Below are 24525 nucleotides of genomic sequence, written 5' to 3'. Positions count from 1 at the left end.
AGAAAAGTAGGAGAATCCATATGGAGGAGGGGTTTCATTGCAGGGCAAGAGAGGTTTGTACAATGTATGAGAAAATATGAGAGAGAGAGAGAGAGAGAGAGGAGGAGGAGGAGGAGGAGGAGGTTGATGTTGTTGCCAGGAAACAACTGAAAGAGAATGACATTTTTGTGATTGCAGGAATGTGGAAATATCCACCAGTGATAAATGTAAAATGAGTGTGTGGAGATACGGACTTTGACTAGCCTAAAAGAATCGAGAATAAGGTAGGCACATTTGATTACATAACCATCATCACACAGCTATGGCTCCCATCAGGCTGACATCATCACAGCAGGATTAGAGCCTGGGGTGGTGGTGGCATTAGTGTTGGTGGAGGGAGGAGGGGTTCAGCAGGGATAAGGTGGGAGATGAAGCACAGGGGGAGGGTTATCTTTGGTCCAAAACTCAGCTGAGGAGGATGTGACAGGAAGAGGAACGCCGATCGAGCTGGCAAGACTCTGATTTCCTATACGATGAATCTCAACTCATCGTTCTCTCCATCCACAGGAGGACACAGATTTTTCTCTCATCCTCCATTAGCATCCTCAGTGCAGCTTCCTAAGCTCACTGTGGTGCTATACCTGCAGCAGATGTAAACAGTGACTCATTCTGGAGTTTTCAAAAGGAGGAAGCAAAGAAAACAGCCAAAAAAAAAAAGGATTTCCAAAACTGCCATACAGAAGTATTTTTGTAAGTACTGCTTGTAGGCGACACAATATGTGGTTTCAACTAAATGAAGAGCTTTCATTTAAGATGTCACTGCTGTGAGGCACTGAGGACAAATGTGAGGCATGAAGCTTAGAACAGAACAGGGAAGCCTCTGTTCTTCTCATTTATTTGAACATTCTCATCTCAGACTGTGTGGGTCTGCGTATGTGCATGTTTGCTGAGTATTATTGTTTTCTCTGCATCTGAAATAAGATGGATTAATTTCTGGCTGCATTCAATGGCACGCAGTGTTTCTTAATTTGACACCAGCTCCACTTTTTGTGGGTGCTGCTCCAGGTACGTGTAACATGTTATCCTCCAATGCAAATATAACGATTTTTGGCAACACTTTAATAGAAGTTTTATACACAAGGCTGACATTACTCTGTGATTATCCATCATTTGCATTAACAAGGTGTCATGAAGGCTTAAGTGTTGTTTGCTAAATAATGACACCTTTGGAGCTATGTTGGCATTTTTTTTGTCAGGTGGAGGGATCTAGTGGGGTTAGGTAGCGTGTTAGGGTAATGAAGGGTTAGGGTTTGGGTAACGCTAGCAGTTACATCGATTAAAAGTCATATTAAAAGTCTACCTTGTAATCAGAACAAGAGAACTCAGAGAGCAAAAACCTATGACAAACACTAACTATCCTTTCTGCTCACAGTTATCTGGATCAGTTCTTCTGATCATGGTACCATGATCTATCATAATTTGACAATTTCTCTAATGATGAGAAATAATCAGTATATCGATCCGGATCCCCTCAAAAATGTAATGGAATCTTCCATGGCGTAAGGTGTCAAACTCATTTTAGTTCGGGGGCTAATCAAATGAGCCGCAGATTTTAGGTAAAAAAAACAATCAATTTTAACATTAATGTGACAAAGTTTGCACTTCCATGTGTAACTGATATAAACATTTTATAAGACACCGACAATATTTTTACAATAAATGACAAATATCAGTCCAATGAGAACAGACATATGTCCACTTGAAAATGTCTTCATTTTGAGACAAATCTATCTGTAATTTAGGGAGATTCTGTAGCATTGCTTTTGAAAAATTGCAGGATTTTAGAAAATATTGAGCGCTCTTTTGATAATTTGCGTAAAATGCAAATATTTTTGCTTTTTAATTAATTTGGTAGATCTGAGCTATCTACACCTGAATTATTTGGTAATTTACACAATTAAGAGCTGTTTGGGCTTTTGTTGAATGTGTGATTGTGTATATTGTCATCATGACTCGGCTTGAAAGGTCACAACAACAAGAAAGGGAGACAAGACCATGGCAAACTCTCAATACATCTTTATTTTTTAACTAAAGCAAAACCAAACATTCAAGTTAATATATTAAATAAACCAAGTTGGTCTGGATTATACCAAATTAGCTTCAATTCCATCTAAGTAAACCAAATTAGGTCAAATTAACCCAAATTGGACCAAATTAAATATTTACATCAGGGAGTGTGTATATCAGTAGAGTAAAATGTATTGAACCCTTAAATTGGTTTACATGCCTGATAGAATACATTTGAGACCAACAGTTGTTTATTTCTGATCACTTTGGGCTTTTAGTTGTCTCTCACAGCATTGCTATTGGTAGATAAAAGCTGCCATCTGGATGTAAATCCCCACAGAGCACGTGCTGATGCAACATCATGTTCCCATCATTCAGCCGTGGACTGTGTGAACAGCTGAGTGCAGACACCAACACACACAGGCTCAGATACTGTTAGAACACAGCATGGCCACGAGTACTGGGATGTAGCCAGAAGGCTCTGAAATACAGTGAACAAGAAGTATTTCCATTGGTCAAGGGCCAGGCAGTGTAAAAAAACAAACGTGTTTAATGATCATATGGAATCCAATCACAACACATTGACACGAGCAGCATGTGGCTGCGAGGGCCTGTGCCTTTTAGCCTCCATATGGCTCCACTACAGCACATCAGTGCCATCCCAGTGCACAAATGGACTACAGAGTGGGCCTCAGCATGAACTCTGACTGGGAACATGATGTGAAAAGGACGCTCTTACCCAGACAAAAACGTTTGCTGTATGTCCTCGATCAAATTGTGATTGTAAGGGTTAAGGGAATGACTCAAACGTGACAAGGGAGGCCAAAAAGAAAGGCAACGAGTTCGTAAAAAGTAGTGAAATACTTCAGATTCTGCTTTGTGCGACATGATAGCTCAGTTCGTAATCTGTTTTTACCAAAGAACATGTGAAGTGCCCTGAGGTAATGTACAGCATGAGTAATGCTTTGGTTTATTTTCCTCTCTTTCCCTGGGCTGAAGAGGAGGAGGATCTTAGTTTGTTTAAAGCAGTACAGACAGTTTTTTTTATTGCAGCTCTGAGTGAACTCTAGGGTCTGTTCAGACAGGATTTCATCTCGTTTGCTCACAACCAAAAGTATTAATGAGGTTTTCACCTCTCTGACATTGACAGTGATATTCTCCCATCCTCATTCAGAGGATGGGGACAGCAGACCCTACATCACACATGGACAGCATGGAGATGAAGGATGAGTGGCAGGATGAGGACTTTCCCAGGTAAGACTTTTGTATGTAACAGAAAGATGGTGTGTGTCTGTGTGAATGTAGATGATCTGAATTAAGATCAGACTTTGACAAACATGTCAGGATTTAATGGGAAGTCTGTCATGAAGTCTGTGCTTTTCCTGATGCACTTACTACAAGGTCATATTAAGAAAGTAAACTGAATGAAATATTGTAAAAGCTCCAGCTGTATGACTCTATCCTCTTCTTCTTTCTTGGTTATCGGCGCGTTCCAACCAACTTGAATAGGTGCATGTCGCCGCCTACTGTACATGTTTTATTTCATTACTTTAAAATCCTTTCCCTTTGATTATGACTCTATCGTCTGATTGTTACTCCCATTTTAACCAGACATGGGCAACTGTTGGCCCGGGTGTCCACATGCGGCCCTCATTTTAATTTTGTGAGGCCCCCAAAACCAATTCCCCAAATAATGTAATACATGAAGTTGAAAGAACAATGAAGCCCAAAATCATATAAAAAGGGAAAACCAAACTAAATGAACTGAGTTTTCTTGTTTTTTTTTTTGTTTTTTTTGCAGACCACTACCAGAGGATGGAGAAGCTGGTTCGTGTGGTCTAACTGACAACAGAAGCAGTAAGTAACTATTACACAAGTCGCTTATGACATTCACATCGTACATTTCCAAAGACAACCAACCCACAACCATGCATATGTTGCTCAAATGACAGCCTTTGCCAAGGAAAATACATGTACATTTTCAACATAATGACACATCACTCATTTTTAGCTTCACCTGCACTTATAAGAGCATTTCTTTTACCAATACAGCATATTGATTGCTTCAGGAAAAAGCAATCAATAGTGCAATGTTGAAGGTCTTGCAATGTTCTTTTGTACCTAACGGCAGCAGAAACCTCAAAATATGTGTGGATATATATACTAATCTCTGTTGTCGAGTTTAGAATTCTGCTACTCAAAATGATGTATAAACTTTATCGGGAGAGTGATAGATCTGATGGATCATCGGAAACAATTACAGTTTATCTTCCAAACCATCTTCACTCACTGTATTCTTTTGTGTATCTCATAATTATGTGCTCTTCTCTGACTTAGATTTGTTATATTGTACTATTAAGGTTTTGTCCTGAGTTAGCTGGAATAGGCTCCAGTAACAATTGACTATATGCAGATGGACAGGGTTCTTTAGCTTAGCCTTCTTCGGCATTGATGAAAACCAGGATTCAATACATACTTTTAATCCAAAAGATTAAAGTCATTTCCTGGCATTGTGTCTCCTTTTTTCACTTTAGATCCTCCCACAACTTTAAAAGTTGGAGAATCCATGTCTCAGCACAAGCGGCGCACCTTGGTGGCTCCAGACATGAACCTGTCTCTAGATCAGAGCGAAGGCTCCGTTCTCTCTGACGACCTCCTGGAAACGCCCGACGACCTGGACATCAACGTTGATGACATCGCAACCCCTGATGAAACCGACTCACTGGAGTTCATCAACAATGGAAATGAGCTGGAATGGGAAGGTCAGACGGATGTTGACTGTGTTTGAAATTGCTACTCATACTAAGTCTGAACTCAAAATTAGTAAGAGGTGCGCTTATATATAGATAGTATGAATAGATTGAGTATGCGAGAAATACCCGGATGTATACTATATTGGGACATTTTTAAAGTTTGGCCGGTAGGCAGTGGCACACTAGTCATACTCAACCTCCCCATGATGCATTGCAAGCGGAACGTAAAATCATGCTGGGACCGGCTTAAGGCTAAAAGGCAAATATTCCCTTTTTAAAACTGAAACATCTCTTCTTATCTTCCATTTGTTTTTAACCCTTTTGTTAATAGAGCTCATGTTTTGAAGTTTATTACAATGGCGGGACTCTGAAAATGAAAATGTGTTTTCCGTGAGTTTTATGGATCAAATGACCACATGATATACACATGTTGATATTCTACTTGTTCACTTTCTCGCTTAAAATGAAGTAGTGAAAGGACGGAGATATTTAGCCTCAGTGTGCTCCTGGTTTTTGTTGTTTGGTTTGAAATGCATCTTGGGAAAGTTGGAAGCATACGTCAAAGGGAACGGTCATCATCCTAATCATACTAATAGTATATAGTAGACAGTATTTACTCATTGAGTGTGTGTAGTATGTGATTTCAAACACAGCCGTTGACTCTCTCCTGAGCTTTCAGATCCATTAACTGTATTACATCATCCTATAGCACGACTAAAAGTCAACAAGTTATAACCCTCAGTCAATTATTTCAACTCCAAATAAGTTTTTAGTTTTTCTCCAAACTTGTAAAAAGTATTCCACGTCTCTGGTATATTATAAAATACAACTCAATATGTAATTTGATGAATCTGATGAGTACCTTCTGTCTTCCATCGTGGCTCAGATGACACGCCTGTGGCCTCCGCCAAGCGTTTCCCCGGTGATGGTGAAGAGGAGAGAGATGCTTCTGGTCGTCTGTGGCGAACAGTGATCATCGGTGACCAGGAACAAAGAATTGATATGCAGATCATCAGGCCGTACCTGAGGGTGGTCACACATGGGGGTCAGTGAGAGGCTTCATTTCTATTGGTTTGACTCATAAAATGTCATCATGTGCATCATTTTAAAATCATTAAAGAATTCAATTTAAAAAAAATTACTTTGGTATTATACTTTAAACTTATATATATATATATATATATATTTACTTTTTTGATAAACATTTAATGTTTATTGCTGTCACATCTTTATATCACTAATACATCTCTTATGTCTTTCTATGCTACAGTCTCTGCTTACTCTAGCTTTACCTGACATGTTCTAGCTTTAACTTGATTTTGCTGATGAAGTTTGAGTTTAGGAGTTTCATTCTAGTCTTAATCTAAACCTGAGCCTTTTTTTATTTTCGCATTGTGACCAAAAACTTCTGAAATTGTGGACTGTGTCCAAAAATAATAACTTGCATTACTCTTATAACCCTCATTTTGATTGAATCCTTCGTCTGATATTTTTTCTTGATTTAAATCTTAGTATTGATTTGAAATCCTTTGATTTTATAGTAAATGATGATGAGAAACTTTAGTAACACTTTACTTGAAGTTTTATACATAAGGCTGACATTATGCTGTCATTAGCATGAACAAGGTGTCATGAAGACTGTCATTAAGTGTCATTCACTAAATTATGACAGCTTTGGAGCTGTGTTGGCATTTTTTGGGCTAGGTGGAGGGATCTTGTGGGGTTAGGGTTAGAATTAGAGTTAGGGTTATGGTTAGGGGTTAGGGTGAGGTAGGGTTATGGTTGAGGTTAGGGTTACATAGGGTTAAGGTTAGGGGTTAGCGTGAGGTAGCGTTATGGTTGAGGTTAGGGTTACATAGGGTTAAGGTTAGGGGTTAGGGTGAGGTAGGGTTATGGTTGAGGTTAGGGTTACATAGGGTTATGGTTAGGGGTTAGGGTGAGGTAGGGTTATGGTTGAGGTTAGGGTTACATAGGGTTAAGGTTAGGGGTTAGGGTGAGGTAGGGTTATGGTTGAGGTTAGGGTTACATAGGGTTAAGGTTAGGGGTTAGCGTGAGGTAGCGTTATGGTTGAGGTTAGGGTTACATAGGGTTAAGGTTAGGGGTTAGGGTGAGGTAGGGTTATGGTTGAGGTTAGGGTTACATAGGGTTATGGTTAGGGGTTAGGGTGAGGTAGGGTTATGGTTGAGGTTAGGGTTACATAGGGTTAAGGTTAGGGGTTAGGGTGAGGTAGGGTTATGGTTGAGGTTAGGGTTACATAGGGTTATGGTTAGGGGTTAGGGTGAGGTAGGGTTATGGTTGAGGTTAGGGTTACATAGGGTTAAGGTTAGGGGTTAGGGTAACGAAGAGTCAGTGTAACAAACAACACTTAATGAGAGGCTTCATGACACCTTTTTAATGCTAATGACAGGTGTCATGTCATAATAATAAATATGCTGAGAATAAATAGATCCATGTTGCATGATGGGATAGATTGTGGTTGTAGTTTCCTCGTTTTGTTTTTTATGTGTCAAAGCTCTAATAAAACACTCCCTGCCTTTAGTGACTCTCTCTCTCTCTCTCTCTCTCTCTCTCTCTCTCTCTCTCTCTCTCTCTCTCTCTCTCTCAGGATATTATGGTGAGGGTTTGAACGCCATCATTGTGTTTGCAGCGTGCTACCTCCCTGACAGCAGCAGTGATGACTACACCTACATCATGGAGAATCTCTTTCTGTAAGAGTTTGTCACAGCTCTTGGCTTTGTTAGGATCGACTCCTTTTTTTCACCGCTCGGCACATCAAAATGTACTTTTCTTTTTGAAACTCACAACAAGATGAATCAAAGAGATCACACACTCACAGTCAAGTGATCAGGTGGGGGATGGGGTCAATTATAATTGTAATTGTGTAATTGATCATTCATTTCATTTATGATGTAATCATAATTGAAAGTGTAATTGATTTTTTTTTTCCTGTTTTAATCATATATTGTAATTGAGTTCAGATGGTCGGCTCTGTAATTGTATTTGGCATGGAAATTCGGAAATTAAAAACTGTCGATTACAATTCAGTTAAGCAAAAAAAAAAATAATAATGGGGAATCATGTTACAGTTCTATAACTTACAAATATGTAGTTAATAATCATATAATAAAATGAAATCATTTTTAATCTCAAGTTTTCCCCAACATTTAAAAAAATTTCAAATCTAGGGCAATACTGACACAAAAAAGCCTCAGACGCCCACACCAAAAATGTGAAAACCAATATTTTCATACTTCAACCAAGAGATGAAAAACAAATTGGGATGGTACATAATATTTTTTAGTGTATTTTACAGCTGATTTAAGAAATGGGTCAAAACTGACCCGTTATCATAAGAGATGCAAACAGAAAGCTAACACAAGAGGAAGGTTACATTTTATCGGGTTATTTATCAAAGGCTCAGTAATCATGGTTAATTGTAATTGAACTTTAGTAATTGACAATGTAATTGTAAATGACTTACAGGGGCAGAATGTTTAATAGTAACTGGAAAAAAATGCTGACCACCATAGAATCCTAATTGAGCTACAATTGAAAACATAATTGTAATGGAAATATGTAATTGACCTCAAGCCTGGATCTGGAGTTCTTGATGTCTTCCATGCATTGCTCACCTGTGTCTGTCTCTCCTTGTGTCAGGTATGTGGTGAGCAGCCTGGAGCTGCTGGTTGCTGAGGATTACATGATTATCTACCTGAACGGGGCCACGCCTCGCAGAAGGATGCCAGGGATCAGCTGGTTAAAGCGGTGCTACCAGATGATTGACAGAAAGTAAGAAAAAAATTACATAACAATGATGATGGGAGTTTAAAACAATGAATAACTGAACTGAACGTCTAAACTGCAGACTGAGGAAGAATCTGAAGTGTCTCATCATTGCTCACCCAACATGGTTCATCAGGACCGTCCTGGCCATCTCAAGACCTTTCATCAGGTTAGACATACACACATCATATGTCCCTGGTTGAAAGCACACATATGAACAAATATGAGAAACACAGCGACGTCTGCATATACACAATAAATGCTATATTTAGATCTGACTTATGGACATACTTGGCAGTATTTATTTTTAAAAGCACTAGGAACTGATAAAAAAACAACAACAAAAAAACACGACAATAAAAAAAACACTGAACAACATTGAATCAAAGCAAAATAGGCCAGTGGTAACTAGTAGTGCAGTGGTTCCAATATTTTTTGGACCGTGACCCAATTTTGATATCAAACATTTCTGGAGACCCCAAAGACACTTTTTTTTTTTTCTAGAATTTGTTTTTTAGTGCCTTTTATTTGAAACAGATTTATATTTCAGAAAGTGAAAGTATAGAATTCAGTTAAGATTTAAAGAATTTAGGTTTAAATTTTTTTATTTTTATTTTTATCAATTACTAGACATTTCAGGCGACACCATTTAAATTCCAGGTGACCCCACATGGGTTCACGACCCCAAATTTAAAAAAGCACTGTAGTAGTATGTTTTCGCTCATTTTGATGCTACAAGGCAAGGTGAGGCATATTTATTTGTATAGTGCGTTTCATTGATACGCAAGTCCACTCAATGTGCTTTACATGGTCCAAAAAGTGCAACAAAAAACATTCAACAGCTTAAAATCAACAAGAATATTAAAAAAAATCCAAAAAAAAATTTAAACATTTAAAATCATTAGTGAAAACATTCAAAATCATCGACAAACACATTTAATCAACAACAACCAAAAATCATATGCAGTAGAAAAAAAAGCCCAGAATTGTACACACAGAATTGTAAATTGGCAGCTCTTCTTCTTTATTTTACAGATGAAAAAAAATGAAAAATTACATTAAAGAAGATTCACAGATTTCCAAATATTTATGTAACTATAAATTGAAATGCACAATCTGAGCGGGGACAGCTATGATATTAGGTCACTGTGGGACTGAGGTTTCTGCCTGTGCAGAAAGTGCAGGAAAAACACACCTGCATAATTAAATTCAATAATGTATTAATCAGAACGAGAGCTGAGTTTCTGACACACACACACACACACACACACACACACACACACACACACACACCATACTCATTATTTCCTATATCGTGACTGAGTTTGAGCTACAAATCTCATGGAAGTAATGTTTGGTTGAGTTTTGCATGTTCTTTCGTGTTTTATGCAGTGTGAAGTTCTTGGATAAGATCCGCTACGTTCAAAGCCTGGATGAACTCAGCCAGATAATCCCAATGGAACATGTGCAGATACCAGAGTGTGTGCTGCAGTAAGTACTTTCAGCCACCAGGAGGCACTGTGGCACACTACACACATCAAGTTCCACACTAGACATAGACATGGGCCACATCTGTCACAGAGGGGGCCACAAAAATGTATTTGTCTGATCCGAGGGCCACATCATCAACGTCCATGTCAGCATTTAGAAGAATGAGCAATCTGTGCATTAATACAAGCTTGAAACACACACAATTTAAAATTCATTTTCTAGATTTTTCTCATCAATATGGCACATATTTGTGGTCTTTTTGTATGTTTTTCCAAGTCTTTGTGTTTGCTTTTGTTTTATTTTTTCTGTTCTTGTTGTCATTTTGTGTAATTTCATGTGTCTTCATAGTCATTTTGTATATGTTGTTGTTTTTGTAGTCATTTTGTGTGTTTTATGAATTTTTTTTTTGTGGTTTTGTTGTTACTTTTTGTACTTTTCTTGACGTTTTGTGCATTTTGCTGTCGTTTTCTGTGATTCTGGAGTTTTGTGCATCATTTTGTGCTTATTATAACTTCCAACTTCACAAATTACAAATTTTGTTTTGGGGGCCGCACCAAATTACACTGAGGGTAGCATTTGGGCCCCAGGCCGCCAGTTGCCTGTGCCTCATTTACACTGCAATTTAGTTTTGTCTGTACTTACACAAAATGTATCCTCAGTGTTGTGTTTTTGTTGTTTTTATTGTCGTTGTTGTTGTCGTTGTTGGTTATTATTGAACCAAATGAGTTGTTAAATGATGAAAGCAAATAGATTTCTCTAAAAAAACAAGTCACATTGTTGAATGTCACTATTGAAACTCAAAATCTAACACCAACACTTTATTTTTTACTTTTGAGTACCAGTAAATGCATAGAATAAAATGCAGTTAAAGTCGTTTTTAAAAATGTATTTTTCTTTTATTTCTAAGATATGATGGTGAGAAGATCACCGCGCAGAGAGAAAGGTGAGGATATGAGGTGATATTTTCCCTATATGACTTTTGAAAGGGACAGAGCACATCATAAAATATGATCAAAATAGCCAAAAAAAGGCTAATTTGATCTGCAGTCCTCATATTTTAATGTAGATAATCTTTCTCTATTATTGGCAGACTTGCGCGAGAGCAGCCACACGTCAACTCAGCACATCCTAAAGAAAGGTGACCTCACTTTACAGTTCGTGTCATGTGTCTTGCACAAAGATCAGATCAGTTTGCTATAGAAAAAAAAACTTAATTACATAAATTACTTAGAATACAATTAATTTTAAACCAATACTAAATACATTATGAGTTAGAGCAATTTTTGCCAAGTACCAAACATTTTACTGAAATACAAAAATTCACGTTTGCATTTGGCTTTTCTTTTATTCTGTTGTTTCTAGACCAAATTCAGTGATCTCAGAGATTGGTCGACGTTGACGTTTGACTTAATGGTAAGAGCTCTCATTACTTCAACAGCCCCTCACTCATCTCCCCCTTGTAATATCAACCCCAATGAGGCAAAGTAATCTGACATGCAGGAAAAAATGTTCTCTTCTCACACAAATATTCATTTGTGTTAAAACAGAGACACGGTACAGTCAGTGGGGGGATGTATGAGGGTCTTTCAGCAGTCCGTCAGTTAGCCTCCACTGCCTTTCTGACTGCTTTCAGTTATTAGCAACAAACCACAATTCAAAAATGTATGTGAATTTATTTTGTTACTTTTGGCCAGATTTATACTTGTAAAAATATAATGTGAATGTGAAATGTGAATGTTTAATCTAAATCTAAATGTCAAATATTAAATCTACATCTAAATGTTAAAGATAAAACTAAAATTGTATTTAAATGTTAAATATAAATATAAATATAAAATATAAATGACACAGGTGAAATTAAAAATTCAACTAATATGCAAATTCACCAGAATTAGCTTTAATTTTAGTACTTGTGACATTTAGATTTAATATTTAACATTTCGATTTAGATTTAACATTAGATTTAGATTTAACATTAGATTTCGATTTAACATTTCGATTTATATTCAACATTTAACATGTAGATTTATATTTATATTTAACATTGACATTATAATTATCTAAATACTAAATCTAAATCTAAATGTTAAATCTAAATGTCACAAGTGAAACTAAATATTTAGCTAATATGCAAATTCACCGGAATTAACTTTAATTTTGGTACTTGTGACATTTATATTTAGCACTTAACATTTAGGTTTAGGATTTAGATTTAGATTTAACATTTAGATTTATATTTACCATTTAGATATGATATTTAACATTTAGATTTAGATTTAACATTGACATTATATTTTTACGAGAAAAGAAATATCACAAATTTCACAAATATTGCTGTAAATCTGGTCAAAGGAAATGTTAAAAACAATTCACACATGTTTTTTAAACGTGGTTTGTTGCTAAATGTTGCAAAAAGTTACATGTGCAACTTTACAATCGACACCTCATTAGTTCAGTGTCACCACTGAACATCTTTAAGAGTATTCTGGCTCTTACCTTTTGACACATTTTTTCTACATCCCGTACAGCTGATGAACAGCTTTCTCATCCAGTTTCATTTGTGTCAAGTCATGTTACAGTTACTTTGCTAGAAACCTCGACATGTACGTTGTACTCGATAAGGAGTGTTACATAAAAGCACAGCTGCTTCTTTCCTTAAACTGGCCCTAGAACGTTTAAATCAGCTATTTTGTAATGAGTGGTATACAAACGAGGGACATGCAAATTGATCTGTGCTGCGGCGGCTGTCATGAAATCTGGGGGAAATACCCACGGTGATGAGTGGAGACAGGGTAGAATCGGAGAGGGAGGGTTATTTTAGAAAGCTGGCCTTTCCCTGAGGCTGCTGACTGTTCCATATATCAAAGGAGTCATCGGCCTTAGGACTGGCAGACGTCCCAGGAATGGACACATGCTCCGTCTTCCTGGTTAAGTGCCAGCAGAGGAAGCATTAGACAAACCTGATACGAGTCGTGTTGGGTTTAGTTTAGATTTAGTGCATGTTTGCTTACACAAATTAAAGACTATATTTATACACTGATAATGTGGCTGAGGGAATGAGAGAACTTGACTGCTTTTGTCTTGCAGAACCCTCCAGTGAAGATCATTCAGATGAGAACCAGCAACACACACTTCATGGACAGTAAATGCTCCCCTAAAGGGGTGTTTTTCAGTGAAAGACAATCATCCCTTCATGTGTTTCCTATGTCAATACGGCGTGATAACTTTTTCAAGCGTAATGTTTTTAACCAAAGTGTCACATCTTAAGGCTAACCTGCTTCTTGCATGTCAGCTTGAGCTTTAGCTACAGCCAGTGTTCATTTTGACAGCAAATTTTGATTTAGTTTTAGTCATAGGCTGTGTTCAAAATGGCATACTTCGTACTATGCACTACAAACTCAATGAGTACAGTATATACTGTCTACTATATACTATAAGTATGTTAGGGGAATCAGAATATATATACTTTGAAGTTTCCTAAGATGCATTTCTAACCTACAACGACAACAACCTGAAGCACACTGAGGCTAAATATCTCCATTGATTCGCCACCTTTGAAAGTTCTGAAAGCATTTTCAGTGAGAAAGTGACCGAGAACAATATCAACAGGTGGTCATTTGATCCATAAAACTCGCAGAAACACATGTAATGCTGACATTTTTGGAGATTTTCGGAGACCCGACATTGTGCTACTGACAAAACTTGCGGTTATCTTCAAAACAAGAGCCCTTTTTACAAAAGGGTTAAAAACTAATGGAAAACAAGAAGAGATGCTTTTGTTTTGAAAGGGGGATGTTTGATTTTTAGCTTGAAGCTGGTCTCAGGATGGTTTTACGTTCCACACTCAACGCATCATGGGGCGGTTGAGTATGTTTAGTGTGCCCTCCGTGCATACTTAAAAAATGTCCTGATATAGTTTACATCCGGGTTTATCTTGCATACTTAATCTTTGCATACTATCTAACACTGCACTATATACTCATTTTGACATCAGATTTAGTATGAGTAGTACGTTAGTATGATATTTCAAACACAGCCATTGTCTTTAGACTAAAATGCAACTTAGTTTTTGTCCAAATTTAGACATCAGCACCATTTCAGTTATAGTCTAGTTTTTTAAGCTTGTAGCTGACTAAATCTGCTGCACGCATAGTCGTATAAAGACTATATTTCTTCATAAAGAAAAATTCAGTTAGCATTGATCAGCCTAATATGAGAGGATATTGATGTTTGTAAACACACACAAATAGATTTGATGTGATCAATTTGTAAGAGCACGTGATCACATGAGTTCTGATTGGATTTCTTCCCATGTGACAAAATTATAGTTTAGTTGTTATTAGTTGGCGGCGAAATTTTTTTTTTATTTTTATACAGTTATTGTTAACAAGTATCTTTTTTATTTGTAATTTAGTCGACAAAAGCTACGACAAAAATGTCAACAAAATCAACACTGGCTACAGCCTAATATTACATGACATGAAACACATAGGGTAAATATTTTCATGAGACTAAAAATATGTATATATAATTATTGGGAAAAATATAATGAGTTTGCACATGTGAACGATTTGCAGTGTTCAGCATTATGGGTACTAAATGAAAAAGGAATGGTGCAATATTGTTGTTTTTTGTTCTTGAACTTATGCTCAATGTTATGCTGATGCAAACATTTTTTTTCCAAAGTTTGATAAGCTGGTGGCATGCTTGTTTATGTCGATTCAAAAGTGTTTTCGTTAAAAAATAAATAAATAAATAAATAAATAAAAAATTGATGGAAAGGCTACATTATTGAAATAAAGTATATTTTAGGAGTGTCAAAATAATTGCTAAAATGTTATGAAATTGTGCCATTGTTTGTAATGAAAAACTAAAAAAAATAAAGCGGGGAAAACAAGACCTTGTCGTCATTCTTTACTTATCACAGCTATTAATTCATTTCTCTCTGTTATTCAGATATAAGTTGTTGTTAAAAATAAATGACAAGTTATTGATTGTTGTTCATTACGATACATTAAAAGTACTGTTGCTCTGAGCTTCATTGCCATTGAATCACCTTAGTTATATTGTACTTTATTTAATGTTTTTTTCTATGTGTGAAAAACACCAACAACACGTGAAATTAAAAAGAAAAAATAAATAAATTCACCCCAATTCTCTCAACTTGAATATCGACAGCTGCCTTTGCTGATGCATGAGATTAGATCATTTCTGTTGACTCATTATTTAATGGATTAAGTGGGTTACAGACCGAGGCCGGGCTCTGTGAAGTTACACTCAGTGAAGAAAGCTGACGTGGAAAGACAAACTGTGACAGGTTATGTAAAGATGTCTAACATGGCCTGATTCTGAGTTATTTTTAACACAATTCTTCAGATATTCCACATAAGTTGATTAATAAATCAAAGTCTATCGGGGACTGTTTTGAAGTCTGTCAATATAAACAATTTCCTTTTAACCAACATTGGAATGTAGCAAAATACAAATACCAGAAAACATTTTCCTTCCAGTATTATATTTCTACTGTCCTGGCACTAAAACATGAAACCAAGCACTTAAATAGATGAAGTCCAAAGTCTCCTTTACACCTACAGTCAGAGACACAAGGCCTGTCAAGGTACACGTTCAAATACTGTACAAAGAAATTCACTCCTCCGGTGAATTTTGGCTGTAAAATTTGATTAACGCAGCAAATTATTAACTTCATAGAAGTGTGTATGAATAATGAATATATATATATATATATATATATAGTTCTTAATCAGAGCACTGGCGTACTGGCTCACGTGGTTGGCTGTTACTCACTTCAGATGGTTGCATCAGAAATATGTGTGACGCAGCAGGCAGACACAGATGGATAAATATAGAGCTGCTGATTTATACTCACTTAAAGGTGTTTAAACATGGAAAATTTCCCACTGAAAAAAAAAAATTAATAAATAAAAATACACCAAATAGGACAACACACAGTGCACACATCTGCAAGGGCACACAGGATAGACAGAGAATATATTAGTGATAGTGTAATAATAAAAAAGATTTATATTTCACTCTTTATCCTTACATTTAAATCCCAACTTTGCATTTCCAATAGCTTTTTTTTTTTTTTTAAACTCTTCATCTCCAGCTGATTACAGACTGTGGTTATTTTCCGCACCACCAGATTATATCTCACGTTTACGAGGTCAAGCTTTGTGAAACTCTATAGGTCACACATGTTACAGTGTCCTCTGTTGCTTCCTTTATCTTAGTTTGTTAGCTCTGTAATGCTTTTGGCAGGCGGCTGTTTGCCGATCCCCCGACAGCAGGTGTGGAATTTAGGATCTATTCTCAAGTAACTTTAAGGGCCTCAAGCCCACTCATCCAATTGGTGCGGTGGGGTGTGACGTGGTGCTTCATTGGCTGTAGGACAAAGCTGTGATTGGTTTGTGAAGCCAAGACGCCCACAGAGAAGTCCTTTATATATGGGGCAGAGAGATTGTCTATCAATGAAGTAGTAAAAGGGGGGAACATCTGTGGCAGAGGAGAAAGAAAGGGATTTCATACAGGCTGTTTGCTTTGACTGCGTTCCCTGCTTTTACTTACTTCCATCAGTGACCAATCCAAAAACAAATAAGAAAATGAAATTCATCATAGGAATTGGAGGGTAAGTCTTTTTTATTTTGGCTCATATGTTTTGTAAAATGTGTACGTGAACTGGACGTCTAACTCAAAATTCTGTTGTATTTCTTTCAGCGTGACCAACGGTGGGAAGACCACTTTGACAAATAGACTACTAAAGACATTACCAAACTGTTGTGTTGTGCATCAGGATGACTTTTTCAAGGTAAGATGAGATAAAGTATTCACCTATAAAAAAGCTCAGAGTATATTTCCCTAATAGCTGCAGTCAATATGTTGTAGTAGTAGCAGCTAATGTTCCAAATATCATATATAAAATATTTTTTATTTGCTCAGTTAATGTGCTAAAGAAATACCCGTCAGTCTGACATACAGATGTCCTATCATCGCAGTAGCCTAGTAATGGATCTGGCTGATTGTGTCCTGGACAGCCAATGAACGGGCTGAGCGTCCCCACTGAAAGTCAGACTTAGGTCAATTGTGTTAAGATACGCACTAAGATTTTCTAAAAACTTCAATCTCTTTCGTCATTATGGAACAATGATAATAATAACGAAAACAACCTTTTTTTTTCTGCGTACAGAGCTGATGAGAAAAGACTGACTGTTAAAGACCTTTAGCTTTGGTTTGAAGACAGAATGAAAGAAGAAGCTTATACAGAATAGGGGTGGGAACCTCTGGGTACCTCACGATGCGATACGATACGCGATACAAAGCTCACGATGACAATTACCTCATGATACGGCGATTATCGATATATCGGTCAGTAATCAACCTACGATAATCTATGACATAACAAGAAAGAAAAAAAAAGATTGAGTGAAAAAATAGTTTTTATTTTATATCTCTGAAAGACAATAAATTGAAAAAGTGTCCTATGAACAGTGACACTATTTTAGTGCAACATTTCTGTCAACATACCAATGTAAATGAATAAGTATCTCCAATAGTGCTTTCTGTAAACAAAAAATAGGGTCTTTCTTACCAGTGACACCATTATAATGCATTATTCCAGTAAACAATATATTGGTTCCTTCAACAAACAGTGATAACATTTCTGTGAAGACGTACCTGCACATTTCAGTGAAAAAGCAGAAAAAATTTATCGTGATATATCGACGTAACGAGATATCGTCACACTCCTAACACAGAAGCTATTGCGATTGCCTTTTTTTTTTTTAGTGCTAGGTATTTTAAAAAAAGGAAAAAGCAGGTAAAACCGTAGGGAACTAAATATAACCTTAACCATATCGCCGTGCATTCACTTTTGGTGGAGACGAGTCCTTCACTTGTCCTGTCCAGGTGTGATCAGCTCCGACTGATTACTTGGTTGCAGCAATGTTTTATTGGTGACTGTTATTTCAGAAACCCGATCAAATAGAAGTCGGGGAGGACGGCTTTAGACAGTGGGATGGTAAGAATGGATTTCGCATAGGAAACCCTGCAGTAATGTACTTTTTCTTTCCTGCACATTGTGATAAATTATCAAATTTTCTGTGAATGCTTAGACATTCACAAGCCACGACTAATGTGTGTTAAAGCACATTGGTGAGGACCGTTGGTTTCATGTGTAATGATTGTCGCTCTGTTTTTCTTTCCCCTTTTCCTGTTGTGTATCAGTGATCAGCGCCCTGGACATGGAGGCTATGGTCAACACTGTCAAAGGCTGGCATGAGAACCCAGTCAAGTTTGCTCGCTCGCACGGCATTAGCCCATTGTCTGAGACTGACTCGGGAGATGAAGGAATCCATATTCTTATCGTGGAAGGGTTCCTCATCTACAACTACAAGTGCGTCTCGTTTCTATAGAGACGTTAAAATACAAGCCAAGGGCTTCGTGGCCTCTGAACTTTTTGTTAATCTGAGCTTGGGGTTTTCATTCACAGGCCTCTTCTTGACATCTACGACAAATGTTTCTACATTTCCATTCCTTACGAGGAGTGCAAAAGAAGAAGAAGGTAACATAGCTCCAAGATTAACCCGAACTAACTTCTTGTGAGAGTTTCCGAGTGTGATCAAAGGAAAACTATCTATTTCTGTATGCGCAGTACAAGGACATACACAGTCCCTGATCCCCCCGGCCTGTTCGATGGCCATGTGTGGCCCATGTACTTAAGACACAGAAAACAAATGGAGGACAACTGTGACAGAATAGGTTGGTGGTAAATCTCTGCTCTGCCAAATTAAATGCATGTGATATGAAGTTGAAACCTTGTGTTGACTTTTATTTTGTCTTTTCTGAACAGAGTATCTCGACGGGATGACATCAAAAGAAGAAATCTACAGCAAAGTTTGTGAAAGTGTCCAGGACTTAATGTTGAACAACTTATAGGTAAATAAATACTTATTTAAATGAAAGTTCTCTGATGACCAAACACTTTATTGTGAATGACAGACATGTTTCTTCTCTCCAGCAGGATGGGCCTAAGAATGGACTTGTGTATAGACTTGTAAATAGGATTTCTCGTGGAAGTGTCACATCAATTCTGTCCTTCTTGCCTGGACTGTAAATAGTCAATCGTGTAACTTGCAAAGATCTACCGGCAGAAGACTTGTGTTTTGTATAATCCTGTGTAACCTTTTCTAAAAGTGAAGTAACCTATGGACTGCACGGTGTTTCACACCAGTAACAGATCTACTGTCTGTCAAAGAGCCAACTGGGAGTAAAATGACTTGTTTTACGCAACCTTAAAGAAATCATTGAATCTGCTTCATTTTCCTGTCTTCTTTTCACACCTCAACTCACCAAACACACACCCTCATGTTGCAATAGTAGCTTCACGTTTCATTGCACTGGCATGTGTATATGACACAGATCATTGATTTGGCCTAAATAAGGCTGAAACTATCATTAGGGACTTCTCCTATAAAGAGATAGGTCAAATAGATAGTGAGCCAGACTCTTTTTACAAAACCGAGGTGCAAAATCCTGTGTCCTGGAGTGAGCAAAACAATTTGACTCTGAACACCTCAAAAACCTTTGAGTTGGTCTTTGATTTTAGTAAAGTAAACCTGTACCTGTTTTTGTAAATGGTTCTGAGGTCAAAATTGTTGATGTCGTGAAAAAGTCTCACCAGCGGCTTTTCTTTCTGCGTAAATTGAAAGAAATTACTCTCAATAAGCAGATTATTTTACATTTTTACCGCTGTTGTATAGAAAGTCGTCTTACTTCTGCAATCACGGTGTGGTTTGGAAACTCTACAGGGAAAGAAAAGGTGTGGAACTTTCTGTCCTTGAGGACATTTACAAACAAGACTTCTGTCTCGGGCAGTAGCCATCACTAAGGACCCACTAGGGACTTGTTTGAACTTTTCCCATCTGGGAGGCCCCATCACGCCATCAAATGTGGGAAATGTCAACACAGCAAAAGTTTTTTCCACTAGCTGTGATGTCTTTGAACAGTGCACTCCGATCAGGCTTTATTATTTTTTAACTTTTAAATGCATTTTAACAAATTTAATTTTTAAACTCTATTGTAACCTTTTTAACTTATTTAACTATGTGTCTTGTTTGTTTTTAAGACCGTCTTCTATGTTTTATGAATCAATGTTTGACATTGCACTTGCACCTTATTTTCCAATGTGGTTTTATACTACAAATGGCAAATAAACTGAATCGGAATCTGTAGAAAGCAGCAAGATAATAATGACAAGAGATATTATTAAACTGCAATAAACTCTAAACAATATCTATTTATATTGTTAAAGAAAAAGGGAAATAATAGCCATTTCAGGCATGATTTTACTGCACATCACAACTTCTTTACATTTAATAAGGTAAAAATAAATGTTGGTTGTTTAATGCTTTGTTAAATGTCTTGTTTTAAATAAAAATGGCAACAACAAATCTCTAAAAACCCAAATCCAACAAATAATTTTACAGCAGTGACAGATATCTAGCCTGGAATCCATCCTTGTATTATTCAATGTTTAATACAGGTGGTTACAAAAAGTAAGGAAGTGGGTGGGGCTTATCGCCAGGCTAAGTGTTATCAACACTTTCCCAAAGTTGTCCTCTATAGTCTCACTCCTCTACTGTATCTCCAATCAATAAACTGATAATGACTTTGGGCAGAGGTCAAATTTGGATTCATTTTTCCACATTTTGCCTCAGAATGAATGAAGCCTGTTTTAAAAAGACATTACAAAGTGTAACATTTCCTTTCTGTGCCTAATTTATAACTAATCTGATCATTGTTGAAATCCCTAATCTAAGAATCATGATCTTTAGATGTCCTACTAAGTGTTTTTGATGCTCTCTGACCTTTATCACGTGTTGTTATTAAGAAAAGTCAAGATATCTTCCTTAAAGATACCATTTTGTTTCATCATTTTTATACTAGGTAAAATAATTGTTCTTCACGTGTTGCTCTACCTATAGTAAATAACTGAGTGTGACTTTTTAAAATAACTTTTACCCCTAAACATGGTGTCATTTTGGATTGGCCAACTTTAGTTTCAACATGTGATATCTTTTTCGTTTCATGTCAATGTGAGCTCTGAACGTCACCTTTCACTTGTGACCCAACACTGACTTTATAACTGCCAAATACTCTGTAACTAATATTGCAAAGTACACTTCACCATAATTGGTTATAAGTGTGATAAAATAGTTTATAAGTGAAATGAAACTTAAAACACAAAACAACTTAAAACACTTTAATAACCTTAGTGTTTACACACGTCATCGCTTATAATCAAAGTTTTTATTTATTTTTCAATAGTTTTAAGGCTGCCTCCTCTGAGTTTGTGTCAGGACATAGTTTGTGTTGGATTTAAATCAACATTCACTATTTCTCTGAGGGGGAAAGAAAAGCACTACCCTCGCTCTGTCCCAAAGTCACAAATAGTGTGAGAGGGAGCGGATCTTGTGTCACATCTCTGTGAGTCTTATCATTCCACTGCTTGACCTGGACTATAGCTGCTCTCTTATTTTATATATAGACCAAGTACCCGCTGTGTTGAAAGATACACACACACACACACACACTCCTGGTCTGAGTCAGGGGCAGCACAGCCCGGTGGGCTGACAGCCTTGTGGTCTGGCGTATGCTTCCACGTCACTGGCCACCATGACAACCCCTACATGTACAGCCAGTGGGTGTCCATTTTTAGGTTTGCTGGAGGCTGTCATGCTTTGCAGGCCCCTGTGTTGGCGACTGATGACCCCAGAGGCATGTGAACAATCGTGGTTATGCCACTGAGTAAATGGTTGGAGTGCAAACAGCAGCCCACATCAAAAACGACACACGCAAAGTACTGAAACAATTCCAAAGCAACACTTGACTTTATTCCACCAAGCACATAAACAAGGAACATGTTGCGCTAGCTAATGTTAAAAATTGTTGTCAAAGTCAAGTTTGGCATACAATCAAGCTTCAAATGACAACATCTTGTCAACTGAAGTACAAAGTATATATACTCATTGAGTGTGTAGTATATGTTTGAAGCATAGGTAAGTCATTTGGAATTATTGATATTTCGTTACTTACTCACAGTGTAAAAACACTGAGGTACATATGTCAGTGTGAGATGTGGAGGTGAAACAACCGAGAACAGCAGCAAATCGTTCAGCCATAGCTTTCTCTGATTTATTAGGATAAATATCTGGAATTCAAGCACACACTAGAAAAGTCCCAGAGACTATAGACTTTAAACTGGCAAGAGGAACAAGTGTGTACAGATCATTTATCATGTCATTCTCTGACTCAGTGATTCAAAACCAATGGATTTCTTCCATGAACACATTGGGAACACATGTACTATATTGTGTTAAGATAGGAATAGGATTCCCCCCTGTCTTTTCATCAGTGTATTTCAAACCTGTATGTGCCAATAATTACCAGTAAAGAATGGCAGGAGTTTCTGAAGAAGCAGAACAAAGTTAAGCCGAAATGTCTCAAGAAAATAATAATTTTAAAAAAATGCATATTTACACACAGAAATATTTTATTCACACTTCAGGTTAGAATCACGAAGAACAAAAGTATAGAATATTATAAGAATATTGTATGAATCTGTTGTAAAGATGTGAGTCCCTAATGGTTAAGACCAGTTGATGAAGCATGAAGCATCACATCTTTTTGCTTCCAGATCTATGATTGAGGCGTGTCACTTTAACGATATTTTAAAAATGGTTCCGGGCCGGTGTGAAAGCATGCTGTTTTTCAGAGACTAAATAGAAATTAGAAAAAACTTTTCAAACCAAACCCATTTTTAAGCTGAGTGTAGGCTAGAGGGACATGTCCTCATCTTTCTATAAAATATTTATAAAGTCTATACCTTGACTGTTGGAGGAAAGCATGGAAGCTTCCTAAAAAGACTAGAGCCACATAATACTATCTCCGACAACAAAACTCCAGATGAGTTTACTAACCATAACAATAATCAGTAGAGTCAAAGTAACTCATCATCAACATCATGCATTGTTTTTGAATATAGGTCAAAACGGTGAAAACAATTCACATGTTCAAGACAGCTATTGCAATATGTAAGATAATGGCTGTATTTTCACTCTGTGTCATAGTTACTGAAGAAATGCATATAAAGTGTAAAACTAATGGGTTTATTTTACCCCGAGAGGAAACAAATCTGGAATAAAAAGCCCTATAACTGTACTTTACGTAACTACATGTACAAGAGGTAATGTAGTCAGTGACTCACTTTATTTCTCCTTTGTCTGAAGTGAAGACAAAATGATTAAATCTTATGTTGAGAACTGTACACTTTTGAGTCAAGCAGGGAGTCACTTATTAGACGCTCCTTAGCTGATATGTCACGTGAGTGAAGAAAATAGAAACAGCTCGTGCTTCAGAGCTGAAACTGGAGAACATCAGATTTGTCCGACAGCAAATGTTAACCAAAGTTAAGCAACATGGGTGGCACAAAAAAAGAAAGTTGAGAAGAAAAAAAAGCCCCTTACAGGGCGCAGTACTTCGATTTATTTTTCTAATTTACATTTTAATAAAACTGTGCTGTGCCTTTTATCTTAATAGTGTACACACCCCACAAAGGCAGATTTGCTCAAAGCATTGTTTAATCAAACTTTTCATTTTTCAGCATCTCACCTGTAATGTATTCCCATGATCAGAAGTAAAGGCTCTGGATATATGATTTTAATCCTCAGATTGGCAGTGTGAGGCCTCAGGAGGGGAAGAAAACAGGTGTATTCCTTGTACGGGGAGTTTCTTGAAGTAAAATCTTTTAAAGACCATCATCTTCGTTAAATCTCACAAGAAGCAAAGCTGTGGGCAGCCCTGGGTACCTAGATTTGTGGAATAAGATATATTCAAAGCGTAAAAGAATTAGTCTTTCACACGGGGAGAGATCTGCTGTTGGTGTACCATGAAAAACAACCACAAAGTGTCGATTTTATTTCCAAGCATTGCTACGTCACACTCAAAGATTAGTTTTTTTGTGGCAACATTTGTTGTGATTTGTTTCTTTTCACGTAAGGCACACAAGAAAGATGTAATTCAACATTCATACTTACTGGCTATATTTTGTGCTCAGAAGTCTTGTGCCAAACCAGTGCTATGGATGTGCAGCTCTTATAAATGTGAACATGCAGGAGGGAGCAGAGTATGTGCAGGGCAGTGCTCAACTTTGGATGGAGGGAGTGTTCACCGACTAAGAATAGAAACACCTTCCTGATGCCCTATTTGGCAGAGGCAAGACTAGGGCTTTACTTATTAGGAAATGCAACATGGGGTGTGTGTGACTTATTACCCAGAGGTAAAGCAAATGGGGTTAATTTCCAAAGGCCGAGAACTCAGTTTTTATACATTTTTAGAAAACAAGTTTAATTAAGGAGATGACATCACCACTAAAAAA

At 37.0% G+C, this 24525-nt stretch overlaps 2 protein-coding genes and 1 long non-coding RNA gene across 12 annotated transcripts; 2 read left to right on the top strand and 1 right to left on the bottom strand.

The window, feature by feature from the left end:
- Positions 1-106: 106 nt before the first annotated feature.
- On the top strand, positions 107-14957 carry LOC114478772 (caytaxin-like). 8 transcript variants are annotated; one of them, XM_028472030.1, is made up of 14 exons: positions 107-263; positions 547-729; positions 3197-3300; positions 3848-3903; positions 4581-4808; positions 5686-5844; positions 7405-7507; positions 8457-8588; positions 8665-8751; positions 9975-10073; positions 10981-11016; positions 11164-11211; positions 11436-11486; positions 13161-14957. In XM_028472030.1, the coding sequence occupies exons 3-13, from the start codon at positions 3224-3226 to the stop codon at positions 11470-11472; spliced, it is 1062 nt and encodes a 353-aa protein (XP_028327831.1). In that variant the 5' UTR covers positions 107-263; positions 547-729; positions 3197-3223; the 3' UTR covers positions 11473-11486; positions 13161-14957. The 8 variants fall into 8 exon arrangements, 7 of the variants coding, with proteins under 7 accessions (XP_028327831.1, XP_028327835.1, XP_028327833.1 ...); XM_028472034.1 differs by lacking the exon at positions 547-729 and having other exon boundaries at positions 3221-3300; XM_028472032.1 differs by lacking the exon at positions 547-729.
- Positions 2041-24306, bottom strand: LOC114478774 (uncharacterized). Its single transcript, XR_003675909.1, has 6 exons — positions 24185-24306; positions 23760-23956; positions 8702-8777; positions 8432-8567; positions 5662-5822; positions 2041-4795 (listed from the first exon to the last, which is right to left on the bottom strand). It is a non-coding gene; the product is annotated as an uncharacterized LOC114478774 (long non-coding RNA).
- LOC114478773 (nicotinamide riboside kinase 2-like) lies at positions 16552-19402 on the top strand. 3 transcript variants are annotated; one of them, XM_028472039.1, is made up of 8 exons: positions 16552-16719; positions 16809-16899; positions 18060-18108; positions 18315-18483; positions 18580-18651; positions 18742-18848; positions 18940-19025; positions 19111-19402. In XM_028472039.1, the coding sequence occupies exons 1-7, from the start codon at positions 16694-16696 to the stop codon at positions 19023-19025; spliced, it is 600 nt and encodes a 199-aa protein (XP_028327840.1). In that variant the 5' UTR covers positions 16552-16693; the 3' UTR covers positions 19111-19402. The 3 variants fall into 3 exon arrangements, with proteins under 3 accessions (XP_028327840.1, XP_028327839.1, XP_028327841.1); XM_028472038.1 differs by having other exon boundaries at positions 19108-19402; XM_028472040.1 differs by lacking the exon at positions 18060-18108 and having other exon boundaries at positions 16671-16719; positions 19108-19402.
- Positions 24307-24525: the final 219 nt, after the last annotated feature.

The sequence above is a fragment of the Gouania willdenowi genome, chromosome 17 (genome assembly GCF_900634775.1).
Source record: "Gouania willdenowi chromosome 17, fGouWil2.1, whole genome shotgun sequence".
Lineage (NCBI taxonomy): Eukaryota > Metazoa > Chordata > Actinopteri > Blenniiformes > Gobiesocidae > Gouania > Gouania willdenowi.
The sequence above is the reverse complement of the archived record's forward strand: the minus strand, read 5'-3'. Positions and strand labels throughout refer to the sequence as shown.

Bases quoted from the DNA above. Each gene is read 5' to 3' on its own strand.
- LOC114478772 (XM_028472034.1), top strand. From the start codon at position 3,224: ATGGGGACAGCAGACCCTACATCACACATGGACAGCATGGAGATGAAG. The intron at 7,508-8,456 runs GTAAGAGTTTGT...TCCTTGTGTCAG, and splicing joins ATCATGGAGAATCTCTTTCT to GTATGTGGTGAGCAGCCTGG. The intron at 10,074-10,980 runs GTAAGTACTTTC...TTTATTTCTAAG, and splicing joins ATACCAGAGTGTGTGCTGCA to ATATGATGGTGAGAAGATCA.
- LOC114478773 (XM_028472039.1), top strand. From the start codon at position 16,694: ATGAAATTCATCATAGGAATTGGAGG. The intron at 16,900-18,059 runs GTAAGATGAGAT...CTGTTATTTCAG, and splicing joins ATCAGGATGACTTTTTCAAG to AAACCCGATCAAATAGAAGT. The intron at 18,484-18,579 runs GTGCGTCTCGTT...TTTCATTCACAG, and splicing joins TTCCTCATCTACAACTACAA to GCCTCTTCTTGACATCTACG.